At 37.3% G+C, this 17,815-nt stretch overlaps 1 protein-coding gene across 4 annotated transcripts; it reads left to right on the top strand.

Moving 5' to 3' along the window:
- Positions 1-343: 343 nt before the first annotated feature.
- On the top strand, positions 344-17,504 carry LOC131440222 (yemanuclein). 4 transcript variants are annotated; one of them, XR_009231360.1, is made up of 5 exons: positions 344-924; positions 9,171-11,798; positions 11,859-12,018; positions 12,089-12,265; positions 16,961-17,097. XR_009231360.1 is itself a non-coding variant. In XM_058611313.1 (4 exons), exons 1-4 carry the CDS (start codon positions 664-666, stop codon positions 17,077-17,079), a joined length of 3,168 nt encoding a protein of 1,055 aa, XP_058467296.1. In that variant the 5' UTR covers positions 344-663; the 3' UTR covers positions 17,080-17,504. The 4 variants fall into 4 exon arrangements, 1 of the variants encoding a protein (XP_058467296.1); XR_009231361.1 differs by having other exon boundaries at positions 12,089-12,260; positions 16,961-17,096; XR_009231359.1 differs by lacking the exon at positions 12,089-12,265 and adding an exon at positions 16,524-16,808 and having other exon boundaries at positions 16,961-17,094.
- Positions 17,505-17,815: the final 311 nt, after the last annotated feature.

Genomic DNA, 17,815 nt, shown 5'->3' with positions numbered 1-17,815 from the left:
ATCTAACACTTCACATAGGATAATAGCAAAAACCATCAACTTTCGATATGCACTGTAGAATTTGTTGGAAATTACTGGAATTCGCCGTAATATTTGAAAGAGAAAGTAAACCAAGAGAAACTGTCACTTGCACTCGGGACCTTTTCTAATGTTCATCGAGAATTAACATTTTATGTTTTGTTCCGTAACACGCTCGCTTCATTTTTGTTTTGCGTGCGGTGGAAACAGAATGAGCAATTTAGCAACATATCCATCTGATTATTTCATACGCCCTTTTTACGAGACGGCTGTCAAGTTATGTTTGGCTGTCATACTGAGCGGTCAAATTCTATGCTGTGCGCGAGAAAGGAGAGGCTCCGCATACGTCAAAACGAGTGTGTATAAATTTTCATCCTCCAAAACGTAAAGTTTTCGCATTTTGCAAGCATATAATTTTTAATTTGCAATGTGCATACATTTGTCTTATTTCGATCTATTCCTTACGCGTGTGATATTTTAGGCAATGTTTTTAGTTTACAATCTAACAAATATCAAGTGATTCAAACGCGAAATGCATAGTGTTTGCGAAAAGTGAGAGCAATATAAAGAATTTGGATGGCGATTAAATCGTCTACTTTGGACTGCTTTTGATAAAAAGCAGGCACAAGATCTAGAGGAACGAACATGTCGGAAATGAAACGTGTGACACTAACAACGATTGGTGATGCGGTGAAGAAGAGTCCTTTTGGCGGCAGCGGGTTCGACCAAAACACAGAAAATTTCTTTTCCGGTGCCTTCGCAGGAGAGTCCAGTGCCGGTCCTAATGCGAAAACCGGTGCCGGAAGCAAGCCGCGGAAAACAATCCGCCTTGAGCTGGAACTGTTCGAACCAACGACGAAGAGTTTTCCTGAATTCAACTATTCGAAGCTTGCACGTGAAGAGCAGGTGAGTCCTGAAGAGAGAAGAAACTGGCGGTAGGGTTTGTCGAGGGGTGTTCGAATTAGTTTTTTTAATACAATTATAACAAGTTCGGTTTTGGTTTCTTGAAATCGTTCCATGTAGTTATGAAACTTTAAAAAAATCAATAAAATTGATTATATTAAAAATATCAAAACATTTATTGATACCTAAAATTTGTGCATTATTTTGCCTCAATTAAAATTAATTTACGGACAAAATCAAAATGTTTTATTATGCAACGTAATTTTATAATAATTATCATTAAACATTAAAAATATATTTAATTTACCTCAATTTATAATTAAAATAAAACATTCATATTCGTGTCTGTTATATTTGAAATGGTATAAAAAATATTTAAATTTAATCTAAATTTACTACAAATTCAAAATTTAGTCTAAATTTACTACAAATTCCATTTTAATTTAAAACCTCAATTAGTCTATGAGTATTGCATCATTAATATGAAGTTAGTAAAACGTTGGATAACAGGCAGACGTGTAGCAACATTCCAAAAACGATTTCAATACAATAACTTTTTAAAAACCTTGCGATTCTTGGGAGGTTCGACACAAATGAAGTACCCCTCACGGTAATTGCAAATTTTCAAATGCAGAAAAGTCTAAGGCTGTCGTTCAGCGCTGTATCGAAACAGTCGGCCCGGCCAGGGCATAACGCCAGTGTTATGCCCATTGCACCGATCAGCTTGTACGGATCCAAAGTTCATCAAGAAACGCTTTCGTGAGGTTATAGTAAATGAGCTCCAAAGGTTGTGGCTTTTGTCACGCGTTCATTTGTGCGCGGCACATCGTGTAAAAGTATTTTCTCGCGGATATAGCATTTTATCATGGAAATGGTTCTTGCTTTTACTGATGCCATTTTTGAAATCATTTTCAAATATTTTTTAGATTTGTATGTTATTGTCTCTTGCCATTTCGGTTATTCGCGGAGCACACATCGGCTTGGCTGCAGACGTTTATTTCTTTTTAAGAGCAATGTCGAAAATGAAGGCTGAAGCACGCCGTGGGAGCATTTCGAAGCATAATGCTCCCCTCAGTTGTGATACGATGTCTCCTCCGATTCTCGTGTCGAGATTTTTGTTTTTATCCTTTTTGTATTCCTTCGTATGGCTCTAACTAATTTTACAAGTTCGTTGTATGGGTAGACGGAGGGCATGCAATGCAAGCAATGCGGACCATGATTTTTTTTTCGGTACGTGCGTAAAAGGTGAATGAAATTGGTGATTGTTCTCCTGCGTGCTGTCATCAGCTTTTCTCTATCCGATCAGTCGTAGCTCGCCCTACCGCGCTTCCGTGTTCTCGCCTTTATCAATGGTTTTTAATTTCGTTGGTCGTCCTACTGGCTGATTGTTTTTTGATTGCTTGCAGAATGGCGTTTGAATTATTGCGGTCGTAGCGTTCGCATGGCTGTAACCAATATGAGAATAATAAAAGTTTTTAAATGTTTCAAGCACGATTTTAGGCCGCGTTTCACTGTCTTACGGTTTGTAGCAAAAAAACAACGGGTGGATTTCAAAACCACGACAGTGCTTACAGTTGTTGCATTTCATTCGTATTTAGGAGCTTGCATTGTTGAGAAGCGTGATCCTTCACACACAGCTTATCAGCCGTATCAGGACGTTTTTGTCGTTTTAACTTTTGCATTGCACACCTGGAAGATAACGCTATTAAAATTTCTTTTTCAGGACACCGTGGGTTAGCGTTAGAAAGTTTCTATCTGCTTCTCGTTGTTATTCTATTTGTTGGTGGAGAAGCAATCTATTTACCATCTGCTGACGCTCAGAGAGCTTTCGTTTCACTGGTTGCGCTTTCGTTCCGTTTATTCGTTGTCGCTGCTGTATCATCTTAGAATTTGCTCAAACTTAAGAACTTAATTTTTGAGAGCCATATACCATTCAACTCAGCTCCACGAATTGAGTTTGTATGAGTGTGTGTTGTATATGTGCCTGTGTGTGTGTTTGTTTGTGTTTCGGTATATGTGTTGTTAACAAAGATGGCGAGATCCCAATGCACTGTGGTCCGAAATGGGAAATTAAAGAGATAAAATTATTTTCACTATTAAATATTATTTTTCTCTATTCATCGTGTCTTCACAAAAGTTTTTTGTAGTCAACTGACGCATCTTTTGATGTAAGATATCATTAGGGTGGTTCATGTTTGGATTTAAATCTGGATTCAAACTTCCTTAGTTGAATTTAAAAATTATTGCACTTCACAGCACAATTGTAGAAAGTTTTATTTTGAGCAACTTTGCTGAAAAACCTATTTTCCTACCTTTTCATTTGATCGAGTTATATCAATTTCTCAGAGTGGCTCTCAAAAAATCACCTTTTTAGTGAACAGTTTTACGGGAAAATCGACTTCCGAAGACTTGTCGAGCTAATTATTGCCCACAATTTTGCTCAACTAAGGTTTCCAAAATAAGCTACCATTCAAAAGTTATAATTGTTTTTTCGTCAAAAACTATTCAACCTTCTAATATAAATATTCAACGGATGCCAGAGGGATAAAAACTAATCTTATATGGTTTCTGAAAGGTCATAAAATAAAGAAAGTTTGAAGAAAAATCTGGGAGGGTGTCATTAATTATGCAAATTTTGACTCATTTTCCAGCAGCATGAGAAAACCATCAATAATTCAAACAATTTTTTATTTTTCTAAAGTTTTTAGGCCTTTACTTTCGCATATATCTTGGAAACCTGTGCTGGGATTCGCAGCTCTGATAGCATCTCTCTCAATATGGCCGCCAACCCCAAGATTCCAATTTCTTCAAATGGAAACTCGAAGTTTTTCAACAATTTGTGGGCATGGGAATTTCATCGAATGGGAGATTTTAAAATATATCAGCTTAACAGAATAATTCACATGTCAAATGTGTTCTTATTTTTAATATTTTTGACTTTCTCATAATATTATATATCATTCGACGAGATCGGAAAATGTCTATGTGTGAATCTTTTCTTTTTTTTTTACTCAGTTTTCTCCAAGATTACTGAATCGATTTGTACAAGTTATCGCTCGTTTGAAAGCCACTTTTGGACCATTGACCAAGTTAAAATGTTTAATATACTAATTATATTTTCAGTTCATATTGCTTTGAGTTTTTTTCAAAGGATATCTTGTGTTACACTGCTAATTATAAGCAAGTTTATGTTAACTAAGCAGCATTTACGGGAAGTTTTAGTTTTCTGTTTTAATTGGAAGAAAAATGCAGTTTAAAAGTATCAAATGCTTGTAGATGTTTAGGGTGATAATGCTCCAATTAATAAAACATGTAGAGAATAGTTTCGATGTTTCAAAAATGGAGATTTCAGAACCAAAAAAATCGAATACAAACAGTTGGAGGCATTACTCGATTAAGATCCTAGTCAAACGCATGAGGAGCTTGCAGAATCATTGAAAGTGATCAAGCAGTTTCTGCCTGATTACAATACTTGGGAAACGATTCAAAAGCAAGGCAGTTGGGCCTTCATGAACTGAAACCAAGGGACATTAAAAGACGGGTTTTTACTTGCGAGCAGCTGATTCAAAGGTAACAAAGAAAGGATAATTCTAAGAAGAAAAATACTACGCTATGTTCGATCAATTGTTGCCATCGACCTCAACATCAACACCCGAATCAAGCCGAATATTCATGGATCGAAGGCAGTGGCGTCTCGTCCTTATGTGCACCTCGTGCACTACACAATCGGCCAAATGGAAGGAATTAACTGCACCCCTATCCGCATTCAATAATTTTGTGGATTTTCAGATTTTTGGTATCGAATAAAAAATAATGAGCGATTCCATAGCATGATATGCTTCACACTAAGCAACTTGAATTTGCTGGTCAATGACTGCAAATTCAAGGAGAGGAATCAGTGGCTTATGCTCATGGCAGTTGAAAACAAATTGCTGTCTTAGTTTCAACATCGAAGCGGTTTTATTGATGAAGTTATTGCCAGATTTGCTCGACATGCAGAATTGTTCCATTGCATTGATGATACGAAATAAGTTTAATAAAAAAATTCCCGTCCAAAAGTATATTATTTCATTGTATTGAAAAACACAAGCGAATATCCATTCTTCAATTTTTATTTTTCACTGATTTCATACGACATAAGCAGTGCACAACCCGTAAATTTTGTCACGAGACGCCACTGATCGAGGGCCATGTTGTGCATCTGGTGGGACCAAAAGGGTGTTGTGTACTATGATGACTGATTGTAGTAGACCATGCAATACTATAACGGACGATCGGTGGGGCTGCAATTGATGCGTTTGAGCCGTGCATTACGAGAAGAACTGCCGCACACGCCGTATTCTCCTGACATTGATCCTTCTGATTACTGGTTATTCCGACGGATGCAGGTATACATTTTTCGTAGAAATCGAAAAGATACTTCAAAGATGGATTACTTCCTAAGACAAGCCATTATTTCAAGATGAAATTCGAAAATTGCCTAAGAGGTGTGAAAAAGTAGTAACTAGCGATGGACGATACCTTAATTAATCTTCAAATTCTTTTTATTTTGAAATAAATGCATTTTTGCCAAAAAATGAACGGAACGAATTAATTTGTACTCCCAACTACGAATTAATTTGTACTTTCTCTATAGAAAGGATATTAAAGTAAGTCTGTTAAGTAAGTGCATGTCCAGCATAATGTTGCAATAGTTTATTTAGTAATAGTAATTAGTAATTTCGGTTTATTAATGCATAATAAATACATTTTAGGGTAACGTGTTTTCAGTTGTCCAATAGTGAGTCCAATAATCACCGGCATCAATCATTGCTTGGCATCTCCGAGGCATACATTTTACTAAATTGTCGACGTTTTCGAGGCAAAGCGCCTTCCAAATAAGTCGAATTTATTGGGAGAGTTACTTCATAGTGTACGTTTCCACGGAGCTTTTGCTTGATGTAGACCCAGACGTTTAGACGATAGAATTTGTATCAGGCGATCGAAATCAAACTCGACACCTTTTTCAAATTGTTACATATCAATATTGATCACTCCAGGGAATTCAAAACAAATCGAAAAAGGCATGTCAGTTACTCCATCTCGCGACGGAAAAGGTTAATAATTCAATGTTGTTTAGTAATTTGCGTTTAGCATGCACCAAAATCTGAAATGTCAAAACTAATTGAACATGATGCCCACCTAGAGGTGGGAACTTTTCTATTTTTTAATGTTGTTTTTTTTTCTGATAAATGATGCCTATATATCTAATAAATGATGCCTATAAACAATCCTACAATCAGAATGAGAATTAAACTTATCGTCTCCAAATTCAAAAGTGATGAAGTGGTGCTCAACTTTCCTGAAAATAAAAAGTGGTGTTCAACTTTACTGAAAATATATATCACCATTTATACCACTGGAATCGGAAACCATCATCATCATAAACCTGAATAAGTGGATTTATTTCTAAAATCAAAAAATTTTAAAACTTTATTCGAAAATGTTGAAGAAATTCTGGAATTAGCATTACGATGAATTCGTTTCGTTCTGCTTTAACATTTAAAGTTTTACATAGATTGGAAATAAATTTCATATACACTTATATCAAAAGGGATTTTTGATTTAACAATGTATTTTCTCTCGAATCAGTAAAAGATTCTATTTACAGCTTTTTTTTCGAACTTTTCTCGTAAATATTATATATATATATATATATATATATATATATATATATATATATATATATATATATATATATATATATATATATATATATATATATATATATATATATATATATATATATATATATATATATATATTTGGAGTTGTTTGATTCAGTGTACTGATTGGAAAAGTTGTGTGTGTATAACAAAATTTGTTGTGTATTGGTAACCTTTTTCGTCACCGCAATGTTACTGTGATGCCCCTCGTGAATCGCAAGAGTCCTTGATGTAAGGACAAGCCAGAATTACGCGAAAACAAAGTCACGTAATACATTGTATATATATTTGTCTTTTGCCTCAAAATAGGCTTAACATTCTTCACTTGCTTCTTCATTTGAGTTGGATTTATTACCGGCGAGCAGATCTTTTCTATATCAACGAATAGCCTGTAGTCACTGAAGACCAGATCTGGAGTATGCGGTGGATGAGGAAGTAATTCGAAGTGTATTCCGGTCAATTTTACCATCGTTGCCATAGCTTTGTGAATCGGTGCATTGTCTTGATTAAAGAGTAGTTTTTTCTTCGACATGTAAAGTCGTTTTTCTTAGACTTTTGCATTCAATTGTTATAACAACGCTATGTAGTATTTGTGCTTCCTTTTTCAAGACAGTCGAAGATGTTACCATGTGCACATCAAAATACTGAAGCTATAACCTTCTCAGCTGACTGCTGTGTCTTTAGACTCTTCGGGCGAGGTTCACTGGCTGTAGTCCACTCAGATGATGATCGTTTTGATTCCGTCATGAAGTGATGGATCCATGTTTCATCCATTATCACATATCGACGCACAAAATCTGATTTATTACTTGTAAACAGGGTTTTTCACTTTTTTTTAAGGGACACGCTAGTGCACAGTTTTTTTGTTGTTGAGATTTTAAATTGCAACTATGTAATGAAAACCGCGAAAGTGCTACCACAGAGACGGGTCTCGAACCCGGAAAATTGTTTTGCCGGTTAAACCACTATTAAATTATTAAAATTAATTGTAAATAAATTTAAAACTAGCTCAAGATGGCTCTACGTCTTAACAAGACCAAACCAAACAACTAAACTACCCTGCATATGAAAACACATGGAAATACAGCCCAATTGATTTAAGAACCAAGCATGCTTCGCTTTACTTGGTCGCCACAGCATTCAATTATAGTCTTATCTGTATGGAAATCCATCCAACAGAAAACAAATACACAAGTCTTTCCTCTCTATTCTGCTCTGCCGTCTGACACTGAGTTGAGATTTTGCTTTCGTTTCTTGTGTTGCCTATAAGGTACATCAGCGTCATCATCTATTTAGTGGTCTCAGTTGATTTGTGATAGCAGCAGTGACGGTTGTGATCTCGAACACAACATATTGAAGGATGAATCAAACCTCCATTTGACTTTCAACTATTTGTTTTAGTCTTGTTTTATGACCGTTGGCCGGATATGTTTCTTGTTTCAACCCTATTGTTACATTGAGGTTACTGGCGAAATAACAGACAAAATAAAGATGGAATACATTGAGCTGAGAGGTACTGTCAGTGCAGAAGATGAACGTTTGGACAAACTGTGGATGAGATTTTTAAACGTAATTCCAAGGAGATACCTGGAAAATATTTCATTCCTCAACTCGCGATGTTCTTTTGGACATGGGATCTCTACTTAAAGCTTGAATAAGAGAAATATTATAGGAAATACTGAACATAAGCTATTCGAGCCAGTTCTGAAAACCGGGAATTTTTATCTCGCGCACCGGGAAAACCGGGAATAAACCGGAAAATTGAAATCACTAATTCACTTGTCACCCTGATTTTGACTACTTTGCGTGTGAGTAATCGCACGGCATCACATTGAACATATTATGTCATTTGTATGGGTGCGCAGTGCTGCTATCGCAAAAATTGATGTTGCTAATGATTTGCTAACTTTTGAAGTTTAAACGCAATATGGGTTGTCGGAAGTTTACACAATCTTCGTATCTTGTCCAACAAAAGGCTGAAGATGGAGATCTGCAGGAATACTGGGCACATCTAGAATTCTCTCAGAATGATTTTATTCCGAGATTTGACGAAACCCTAAACATAGATGTCCCTGTTCGTAATATGTGGAGATAATTTTAAATGAAAATTTTCACCTATAAATCGGTTAAATTACAAAGTCAAAGTTATTCAACGTGTGCACTAAGGGATTTACAAGTTAGGTGATTTGCAAATCTAAATTACTGACGTATTAAATATTGAGATAGAATTAAAAATACATTTTAACCTTGCAGCATTGAAAAAAACTAGTCTTTTTAAAATTTCTCTCTATTTTACATTCGAAATTCAAGTTAACTCCAAAACACAAATAGTTCTTAACATGGTTTAATGGCAATTTGAGAAGTTCTGGAAAATAAACAGAAAGTTTCAACTAATGAATTATTGATATTATGATTTCCAAAGTTTGAATTTGGAACACCTTTCGTATCGCAGGTGTTCTCAATTATTCTTTAAATTTGCTGATAAACCTTCCAATATATCTAACCTTCCTATGAATTAAACAAGAATTCACCTTTCTTTTGCAGAAGCGACAACGCAAGATAGAGAAGAAAACAACCAACGGTTTTCTGACAGAACCAGACGATAACGACGATGTGGCCCGAATCGCCAAGGAGTTGGAGAAAAAGTACGGATCCGGTACGGCGTACAGCAGTTCCGGTAAGTTCGCCCGTCCATCGCAGCTGGATTACTGCGATCGGGGAGCCGGTTACGACGAGGAGGATTCTTTCATCGATAACACCGAAGCCTACGACGAGCTGATCCCTCAGGAAGTCGAAACAGTCGGTGGTGGTTTCTACATAAACTCGGGGCAGTTGGAATTCAAAACACTGTCGAACTTTGAGCGACCTGAAGATGCAATACGGATGCCGAAACCGAAAAAGCGATTGCTGTCGTCATCCAGCGATAGTAGCGAACCGGCGGAGGTGGAGGTGGTCCCGAAAACAAAAGCGAAAAAGAAAGACGAGATCGGAAGCGGAACGAGTGGAGCCGAGAGTGCCGGAAAGAGTGGTAAGGTGGGACGTAAACGGGTTAACGGTCATGTTCTGAAAAAGGCGAAAGTAAGTGGTCAAAAGCCGGGCCGTAAGTCGACGACCAGCAAGGAGGAAAAGAAAAAGGTGAATTCAAAAGAATCTGCAGTTGCCGGACAAGCGTCAGCGGCGAATGATTCGAAAGTCATTAAGACGACGACGGTGAAAGATATGCTGCGTGCTAAAAGAGACAGCTTGCGAAAGATGGAACAGGATAAGAAAGGTAGAAGCAGTGGATCGGTTTCAAGTTCCGAAGCAGAGGAAGTCGATGGAGATGATGATGATGGTGGTGATGATACAGATGGAAGTGACGGAAGCGATAGCGATTCCAGTGGTAGTGGATCGGACGATTCCGATAGTGACACTACATCGGAGACGGACCAGGGCATCAAACGGATCAGCGAAGAAGAAACCAAGAAACGCAATGAAATCAAACTTCCGGATAACCTTCCGGATCATCTGGTGCAAGATTTAACCAGCTTGAAGGATATTTCCAAAAACACAAACGGCAAGCTGAATTTCTTCGATGCAACGGTTGCTGATCTGCTACTGCAAATTGATGTTAGCTCTCGGATGTGCGGAGGAAGTGCTCGCAATGCTATATACAAACATCTCGAAAGTCATTTGCAGGTCAGCAGACAGACGTTGATGGTGAAAATTAAGAAGATTCGTATACGAAAAGAAGACAATAAAGTCAAAAAGGCACTGGGAGTTCTGGAAGACGCCGTAACCGAAATGATGCCCAAACTAATAACTAGCTACGAAACAGAAAAGCAAAAAGTACATGATCTGCGGCTTGCACTATCGGCATCCTCGGAAAATGGAGAGAAACCCGATATTAAAACCCCGAGGAAAAAGTTTCCATGGAATGATCATCTACGGAGTTTGCTGTGCGATGTAGTCACCGTAAGAAAAAAATCCTTCCAAATTCTTCGACCAAGAAAAGAAACTGAAGATGAATACGTTCAAAGCTACCTGAAAAAACAAGTGGTGCCACTTTGGCCCAGCGGTTGGGTGAAGTTCGAGGATCTACTGAAAGAGCTGGATCGACGAAAAAAGGCTGAAACAAAAGCGACCAACAAGGAAGTTAAAAAGAATGTCCATCAGTCCGCTTCGACGTTACCGGTTCCCACGGCAACAGTGATTGTCAATGGCCCCAGCACTAGCAAAGTGGATTCAGTATTATCACTCACTGCCAAACATAGCAAGTCCGACGAGAAAAAAATTGTACGACCCCCACAATCATCGCCGGTGGCAAGTACCAGTATGTCTCAACCGTCACCCAGTACTTCACCGGCTGGGCTGAAGAAAACTTCTGATCATAGCATAATAAACATCATTAGTTCTCCACCTAGCAAAAGTTCCTTGCATTCCAGTCATTTGTTGCCCCATCAACAGCAACAGCAGCAGCAACAACCACCACGACCTCAATCACAGCCACCGCGACCACCATCTAATTTCGATGAAGACCTCATACAGACTCATGTCATAAACTTAGAAATGAGTCACAACGAAGTGAAAAACTCATCACATATTTCCTCGGTACCGATGGATTTTCTTCCGAAGGATCTCAGGGTGAACTCACCTGCTTTGTCGTCAGCTTCGTCAGCATCTTCTTCCCGCAGACAATCTTCCTATCAGGAAACACCGCCAATGGCACACTCAAATCCAGCCAGCGCACCTGTCACCTCAAATCGTAGAAGTCGAGACGACGATAGCGACAGCAGTATCGAAATCATTGGGGAATACAACGTAGCTGACAAACATTTTCCCTCGATGGAGAAGAAAGTCGATCCTCTAAACTTAGCACTTCCCGTAATTAATAAAGAAAAATATAAAAAAGGAGGCAACTCAAGCAAAAGCAACAGTCGACACAGTAGTGGTAGTGGAAGTTCGCCCGGAATGGGTACATCCGGTATGAATATTAATAACAACCTGGACAAAACAAAGTACGGTAAACCTTCCACGATAACTTCCACTGCTGTAGGAGGATTCGTTCTGCCAACCATGGCTGGATTAATGCAGGATTTGAAGTCTACCTCCAGTAATGTACAAACTAAAATGGGGCCCATACCGGGGGAGCTGGATGTCATTCGGATCATGAAGGAATTACAGGAACTACAGGTTTGCACTAAACAAAAACAGTAAGGACTAATGCTCTAGTTACTTTTTCCAAACATTCAGGCCATTCAAATGAACTCTATCAGTAAAACGACTGGGAGCACCAGCATTCCCAAACCGTCACATTCGCTGTCCACTTCGACGAAAAAGCCTGAATCGTCAAACCATCTGAATCAGTCAACACCACCGGTTACAGCGCAACACCAACAGCAATCTCATCACAGTAAGTACAGTTAGACTTTGTACACGTGGCCAGTAACTCACGATATAATCTATCATGCATTTTGCCGTAGTTCAACTTCCGCAGCTCGCTCAATATCTGCCGAGATCGTAGAAGAATGAATCGTGAGATTGTTCCCTCGCGGTGCACTTCCACAGATAACACTGCCACCACTGTTACACCAAAACTGGTCCATGCCGTCGTCGGTTTCCAGCACACTCTAGTGCGAAACTTGGATCGGTTAAGTAACGTAAATGATTCACTTTTGTAGTTGGTGTTGATTCGATGTTTCGATTTGATATGCATGAAGGTTTCTTGAAAGATTTTTTTTATTGATAAAAGGTGTACGGAATTTATTTTAGCATAACAAAAATATATTCGACAAATTTCACCCATTCAACCCATTCAGGGAATCAAATCAAATTCAATCAATTTTCCATATTCGTTTCATTCAATTTCAATACTCTAATGCAGGGGTTCCCAAAGTGGTCGATATAGACCCCTTGGGGTCGATATACTTTTTGCGGGGGTCGACATAAACGTAAACTGACTATGGGGGTCGACGTGGTCTAGAAATCGACCTCCTATTGTTTGATATAAGTTGTTATTTGAAATATTTACGCTAAAAAGTTGTGTTGATTAGAATTGATCAATATTAGAAAAGCAAGAAATTGAGTTTTCAAAGGAATTTGTTGATGGGGGTCTGAGGCCTAAGTCAATTTTAGTAAAGGGGTCCATGACCCAAAATAGTTTGGGAACCCCTGCTCTAATGTATGAACCTTTTTTTCAACACTAGTCATAAGATCTTACAAAATGTTACTTCGTATCTTCCTCTGAATTCAATCACAGAAGATGTTCAATGATGGCCCAGTACTTCTCAATTAACAATAGTTCCGGTTCGATTCTGGTGGATTGAAGTCCTTCCGTCAAGAAGTTGATCTTGTTTGTCATGAAAAAATCCATAATATTTTTGGAATAAATGGTAGGAAGCTAAATTTAATCAGAAAAGTGTAATACCATTACACAGTGCAGTGCGGTAAAATTTCATTTTCAATCAAATGATATCAGATGAAAATGACCGTCAGCATATCGATACAAATTCATTTGAATTTTGCTGCCATTTTCAAGTGAAGCTCCCAGAATTCATCGTCAGTTGAATAATCGTACCTAGTCATTTGAAATTTTGCTTGCTCAGTTTGGCACTTGTAGTAGTCTAGCTCCTACATTGTCTTCGCTCTTGGTAGTGAGCAAGTTCGAACGAATAAAATTATCAATGAGTAAACTATTAAAAATGAAAACTGAAGGAGGAAACTGTTAATTTCTGTGTATTCTATAATTGATATTTCAGCTACCTGGATTGTCTTTCATCTATTATCTTGAACCAATTCGAATGTTTACCTAAACCTCATTTGAAGGCCGCTCTCACGCTATTGAAAGAGATATTTTGTTACTTCAAGAGATCAACTGACGGTGGTTAAACTGAGCTTTGTTTTGAAGAGAATCGATTGAAGAACTGAATGCAGCCGGTTCGGTACGTCAGCGAACGTTGTGTGTGTCAGAGTGTGAAGTTTATTGCAGTAAAGAGATCGTCAGTGTGTTTCACATTCAATTTCAATTGAATTGAATAAAATTTTACTGCACTGACACAGTGGTCCAAATTAGAAAATTAGCCAGAAGTAATTTTTTAGTAGTTGGTGTCTTAACAAAAGTTGTTTTTAATAAAATGGCGTTTCTTTGGATCCAAAAGATCATCAGGATGGTTCTTTTTGAATTTAAAATTAATTGCATTTTACTACAAAGTTGCAGGAATTTTTGTTTCGCAACTTTACTGAAGAAACCACTTTCCTGGCTCTTCACTTGGCCGAGTTACATCAATTTTCTTGCCTTTCTCATATAAAAAGGCTATGCAATCACTATGAAAACTAACTTCCATCCGAAGCCCGGAGCGATTCAGCTTGACAAACTGAGTAAATGTCTGTGTGTTTGACGAATATTGTCACTCAATTTTCTCGAAGATGGCTTAACCAATTTTAACAAACTTAGTTTCAAATGAAAGGTTTTAAGAACTCATACAAAGTTACTGGAATTTATATGGATCCGACCTCCGGTTCCGTAATTACAGAGTGATATGCAACGAAAAGAGGTAAAATAACATCACTCAATTCTCTCAAAGATGCCATAACCGATTTTCACAAAATTATATTGAAATGAAAGGTCTTAAAGCCCTAAAGAAAACTCCTGAATTTCATTAGGATCCGACTTCCGGTTCCAGAATGACAGGGGCACAAAATAGTTAAAATAAAAAACAAAATAGTCACTCAATTTTCTCGGAGACGACTGAACCGGTTTGCACAAATCCCAACGAACGACCATAATTAGGTTAAAGCCGGGTCGAAATAAACGATATAACAATAATAATTTGCATAAACTTAGATTCAAATGAAATGTATTACAGTCTCATGTAAAGTTCCTAAATTTCATTTGGATCCGACCTCCGTTCCTTTGGTTCCAGAATTGCAGGGAAATATGCACCAAAAAATAGAAATAATTTCACTCAATCCTCTCGGAGACGGCTGTAGCAATTTTCACAGATTCAGATGAAAGGACTTGCGGAATCCGACTTCCGGCTCCGCAATTACAGAGTGATATTCACCAAAAGAATGAAAATATCAGAAGATTTTTTCGAAGATGACGCAACCGATTTTTACTATCTTATATCGTTTTCGCTTGAGAAAACTGGAGTTGACCCAGGGTAGTTTCATCAAACAAACACTTTTCACAAAACTGTGTTGGGTTCGCACCTAACAACGGGGGTTTGAGCAAACCTGACATAAAAACCTGACCTGAAACTGACTCGATTTTCAGTTCACTGACGTTAAAACTAGGTTCGAAACTAGTTTCCAACAAACGGTTTGACAGCAGTTTGGTCAGAAACTGGGTTAAGTTTTGCATCAAGCGAAAACGACATTAGATTCAACTGGGAGTCTTCATAAACCAGAAGAATATCTCGATTATTATTCACATCTAGCTTTCTATTCCGGAGATAGGGTGCTTAGAGTAAAAATGTCAATTTCCTTTTTTTTTTTTTTTGCATATGTAACAATGTGATGAGTAGCGAATTCTTGAAATAAGTTTCTCTAGTTTGCAGATAAAGATGGTCTAGTGCCAAATAAACTCATGTCAGATTTTCATAAAATCAAACTTAAATTTACAGGTCAGATAGTCCCATAAAAATATTCAAATCCGACTTCCAGGTCTAACATTACAAGATGTTAAGTTCTCTAGAATATCGTCATAGAAAATCGTAAAATATCTTCTAAGTTGGGCTCGAAAATTTGCAGTTCATGTTAGTTCTTGGCCATACGAACTGTTTTTGGTTATACTGGACCCGGCATTTATTTCAAACCGCCATTTAAATCGAAGGTGCAAAAAACAATTGAAGTTCTTTTAAAACTGTTTCATTTTATACTTCATATTTTCTGATGGTTTAATGATTCTAATTCTACTATACCGGTATCTAGTTTTCGGTTCCGTAAATAGTAGTCAAAATCTTTGAAATGGAACTAAATTCATTTTCTCAAAAATGGTTGAATCGATTTTCACTAACTTAAATTCAAATGTAGTATTTAAATGTATTAGTATTATGTAAAAGAAGTCTTTAAAACTGGATTCGCATTCTGGATTGAAGTATTTGAACTCATCATTGCTGTAATATATAGTAGATAATGCATAATATGAGAAAGGCATCATTACACCAATAAGTGGATAAAAAAATGTTTTTTGCTCTCAAACCCGACCCGCCCACAATAGATTTTTTATCATAGATTTTGTACAGGTTGCCTTTTCCGACAAATACAGATTTAAAAATGCGACACATGCGTAAAATTACTAACGTAAATCGGTATACTTTCAAATAGCTTGTGCTAACATACCGGGGTAAAATCGCTGGAAATTATTTTATGCCACTACTATTTTTTTCGATTATGGAGGTTTTAACTTTGAGGTCACCTATTCGGGCCAGAAAAACCTTCAGACCCTATGTGCGGGGTTGGGAATCGAATCCAGGTGGGCTGCGTGAAAGGCATCGACTTACCCATCACGCTACACCCGTCTCCTGTCGCTACTATTTTTCCGACTTCGTTGGGAGTCTTTAGGACCCAAAATTTTATAGTACCCAATTGGTAAAATAATATTGCCATTTGAAATTCCGTACATCCTTTATGATTTCATTTAACGCTCATTTTCGTTACATGCACCCCAGGCATGTTTTCCGTTAACAATTCTTCCACTTTTTCTTTCTCAATTTTCAACTATTCAGAATACGTGATCGGTGCAAATGAATTAAACTCACTTTTAGTATCTGCTATTATCTCGGCTCTCTGAACAAACGAAAAAAAGCATTTTTCAAAATAGCATTTAAAATTACTCAGCGGAACCCGCCGAAACTGAACGGTTTCACGAATTTAGGCTATCCGATCAAATTAAAAACTGACCATCATTTCTCTCAGGTTCTGCAACCAGCTCACTCGATCCCAACGTTTTTGACGAGGATTTCCTGCTTGCAAATTACTTCTATGACAGTGCCAAAAAAAGAAACAATCCATAGTCAGATATTGTTGCTCCCGTTATAGTGCAAGAGACAAAACCTGAACTGAAGAACCGCGCTTGTATGCTGTTAAACCAGTGCGAGAACAAGTGCATTTCTTCTCACTAGATCTTGTATTGACAAGTTTTGTTTGCTGGTTGTGTTAAGTGATTATTTTGTTTTCTGTTTGGTTCTCATTCAAAATGAGGTAATTTCAGTTCCTTATTTTCAAAAGCACCACGTTTTAGCTTCTGTTGCACGTGTCGCCTTAACCTAAAATAACGCTTTTTAACTCTTCTAATAAAAAATATGCCTTGCATTCCATGCTCACATAGCATTTTTTTCCCCTGTTTATTTCAGGAACTTCCACAGTGAACATCAACGGATCCGGCGGTAAGAAAAATACAAACGGTGGAACACATGCAAAGGTGTTCAATCCTGCAGCTGCAGCAGTTCTAAAGAAAGCGACAGGAAAGTAATAAAATTTAGAGAACGGATGAGTTAAAACGCATAATAACATACACATCTAAGATGTTTGTTACATTGTTTGTGTGAGAAAAACATAGTTCTAAAAGAGTCGATAACTGTACACAGCTTTGTAAGTGAATGAAGTAGAAATAACTAAAATAACCAAATTAGGTATTAGACGGTGTAAAACGATGATAGATGTGTTTAATAGTTAAAGAGTAAACGAGAAGATATTTGTCTCCGAAGCAGCAAAACTTTGGTTGGTTCATTTGGTTCAAAGCGGCCTTTGTTTATATGTTATAATTATGTTTTCTTTTATTTAATCGTTTCCTTTTAATGCTTTTGTTTGTTCATACATTTCGAAGTTATATAGGTCGCTGATTATTTTCAATTAAATGAAACAAAATTTTCAGCTATCGATTAAGTTATAGATATTTAAGAAAGAGAAAAAATAAAGGATTCACTAAAGTTTTTTGCTATACATTATTTTTGAATATCACAAGTTTGACCTGGCTGCGAGGAGTTTTTTTTTTAAAAGACTTCACTCTCGGGAAAACAGTGCGCTAAAATCTGTTACATCCTATTTCGCCAACGATCATTAGGCATATGCAGGGTTGTTGCGGTCGCGCGATTTTCGCGGATTTAGCGCGGTTTCTGCTAAGATTTTGATGCTATGGCGCGGATTTCGCGCGAATTTCGAAAAACATCATTCCACATTTGTGAATCATGTTATCGAGTAAAAAAAGT

The sequence above is a fragment of the Malaya genurostris genome, chromosome 1 (assembly GCF_030247185.1).
Source record: "Malaya genurostris strain Urasoe2022 chromosome 1, Malgen_1.1, whole genome shotgun sequence".
Classification (NCBI taxonomy): domain Eukaryota; kingdom Metazoa; phylum Arthropoda; class Insecta; order Diptera; family Culicidae; genus Malaya; species Malaya genurostris.
This window is presented reverse-complemented; position numbering and strand designations above follow the sequence as displayed.

What these genes read in the sequence shown, in the direction of transcription:
- LOC131440222 (XM_058611313.1), top strand. Translation starts at nt 664, where the DNA reads ATGTCGGAAATGAAACGTGTGACACTAACAACGATTGGTGATGCGGTG. An exon ending in AGCTTGCACGTGAAGAGCAG is followed by an intron (nt 925 to 9,170) that starts GTGAGTCCTGAA and finishes TTTCTTTTGCAG; the next exon opens with AAGCGACAACGCAAGATAGA. An exon ending in AGGAATTACAGGAACTACAG is followed by an intron (nt 11,799 to 11,858) that starts GTTTGCACTAAA and finishes CCAAACATTCAG; the next exon opens with GCCATTCAAATGAACTCTAT.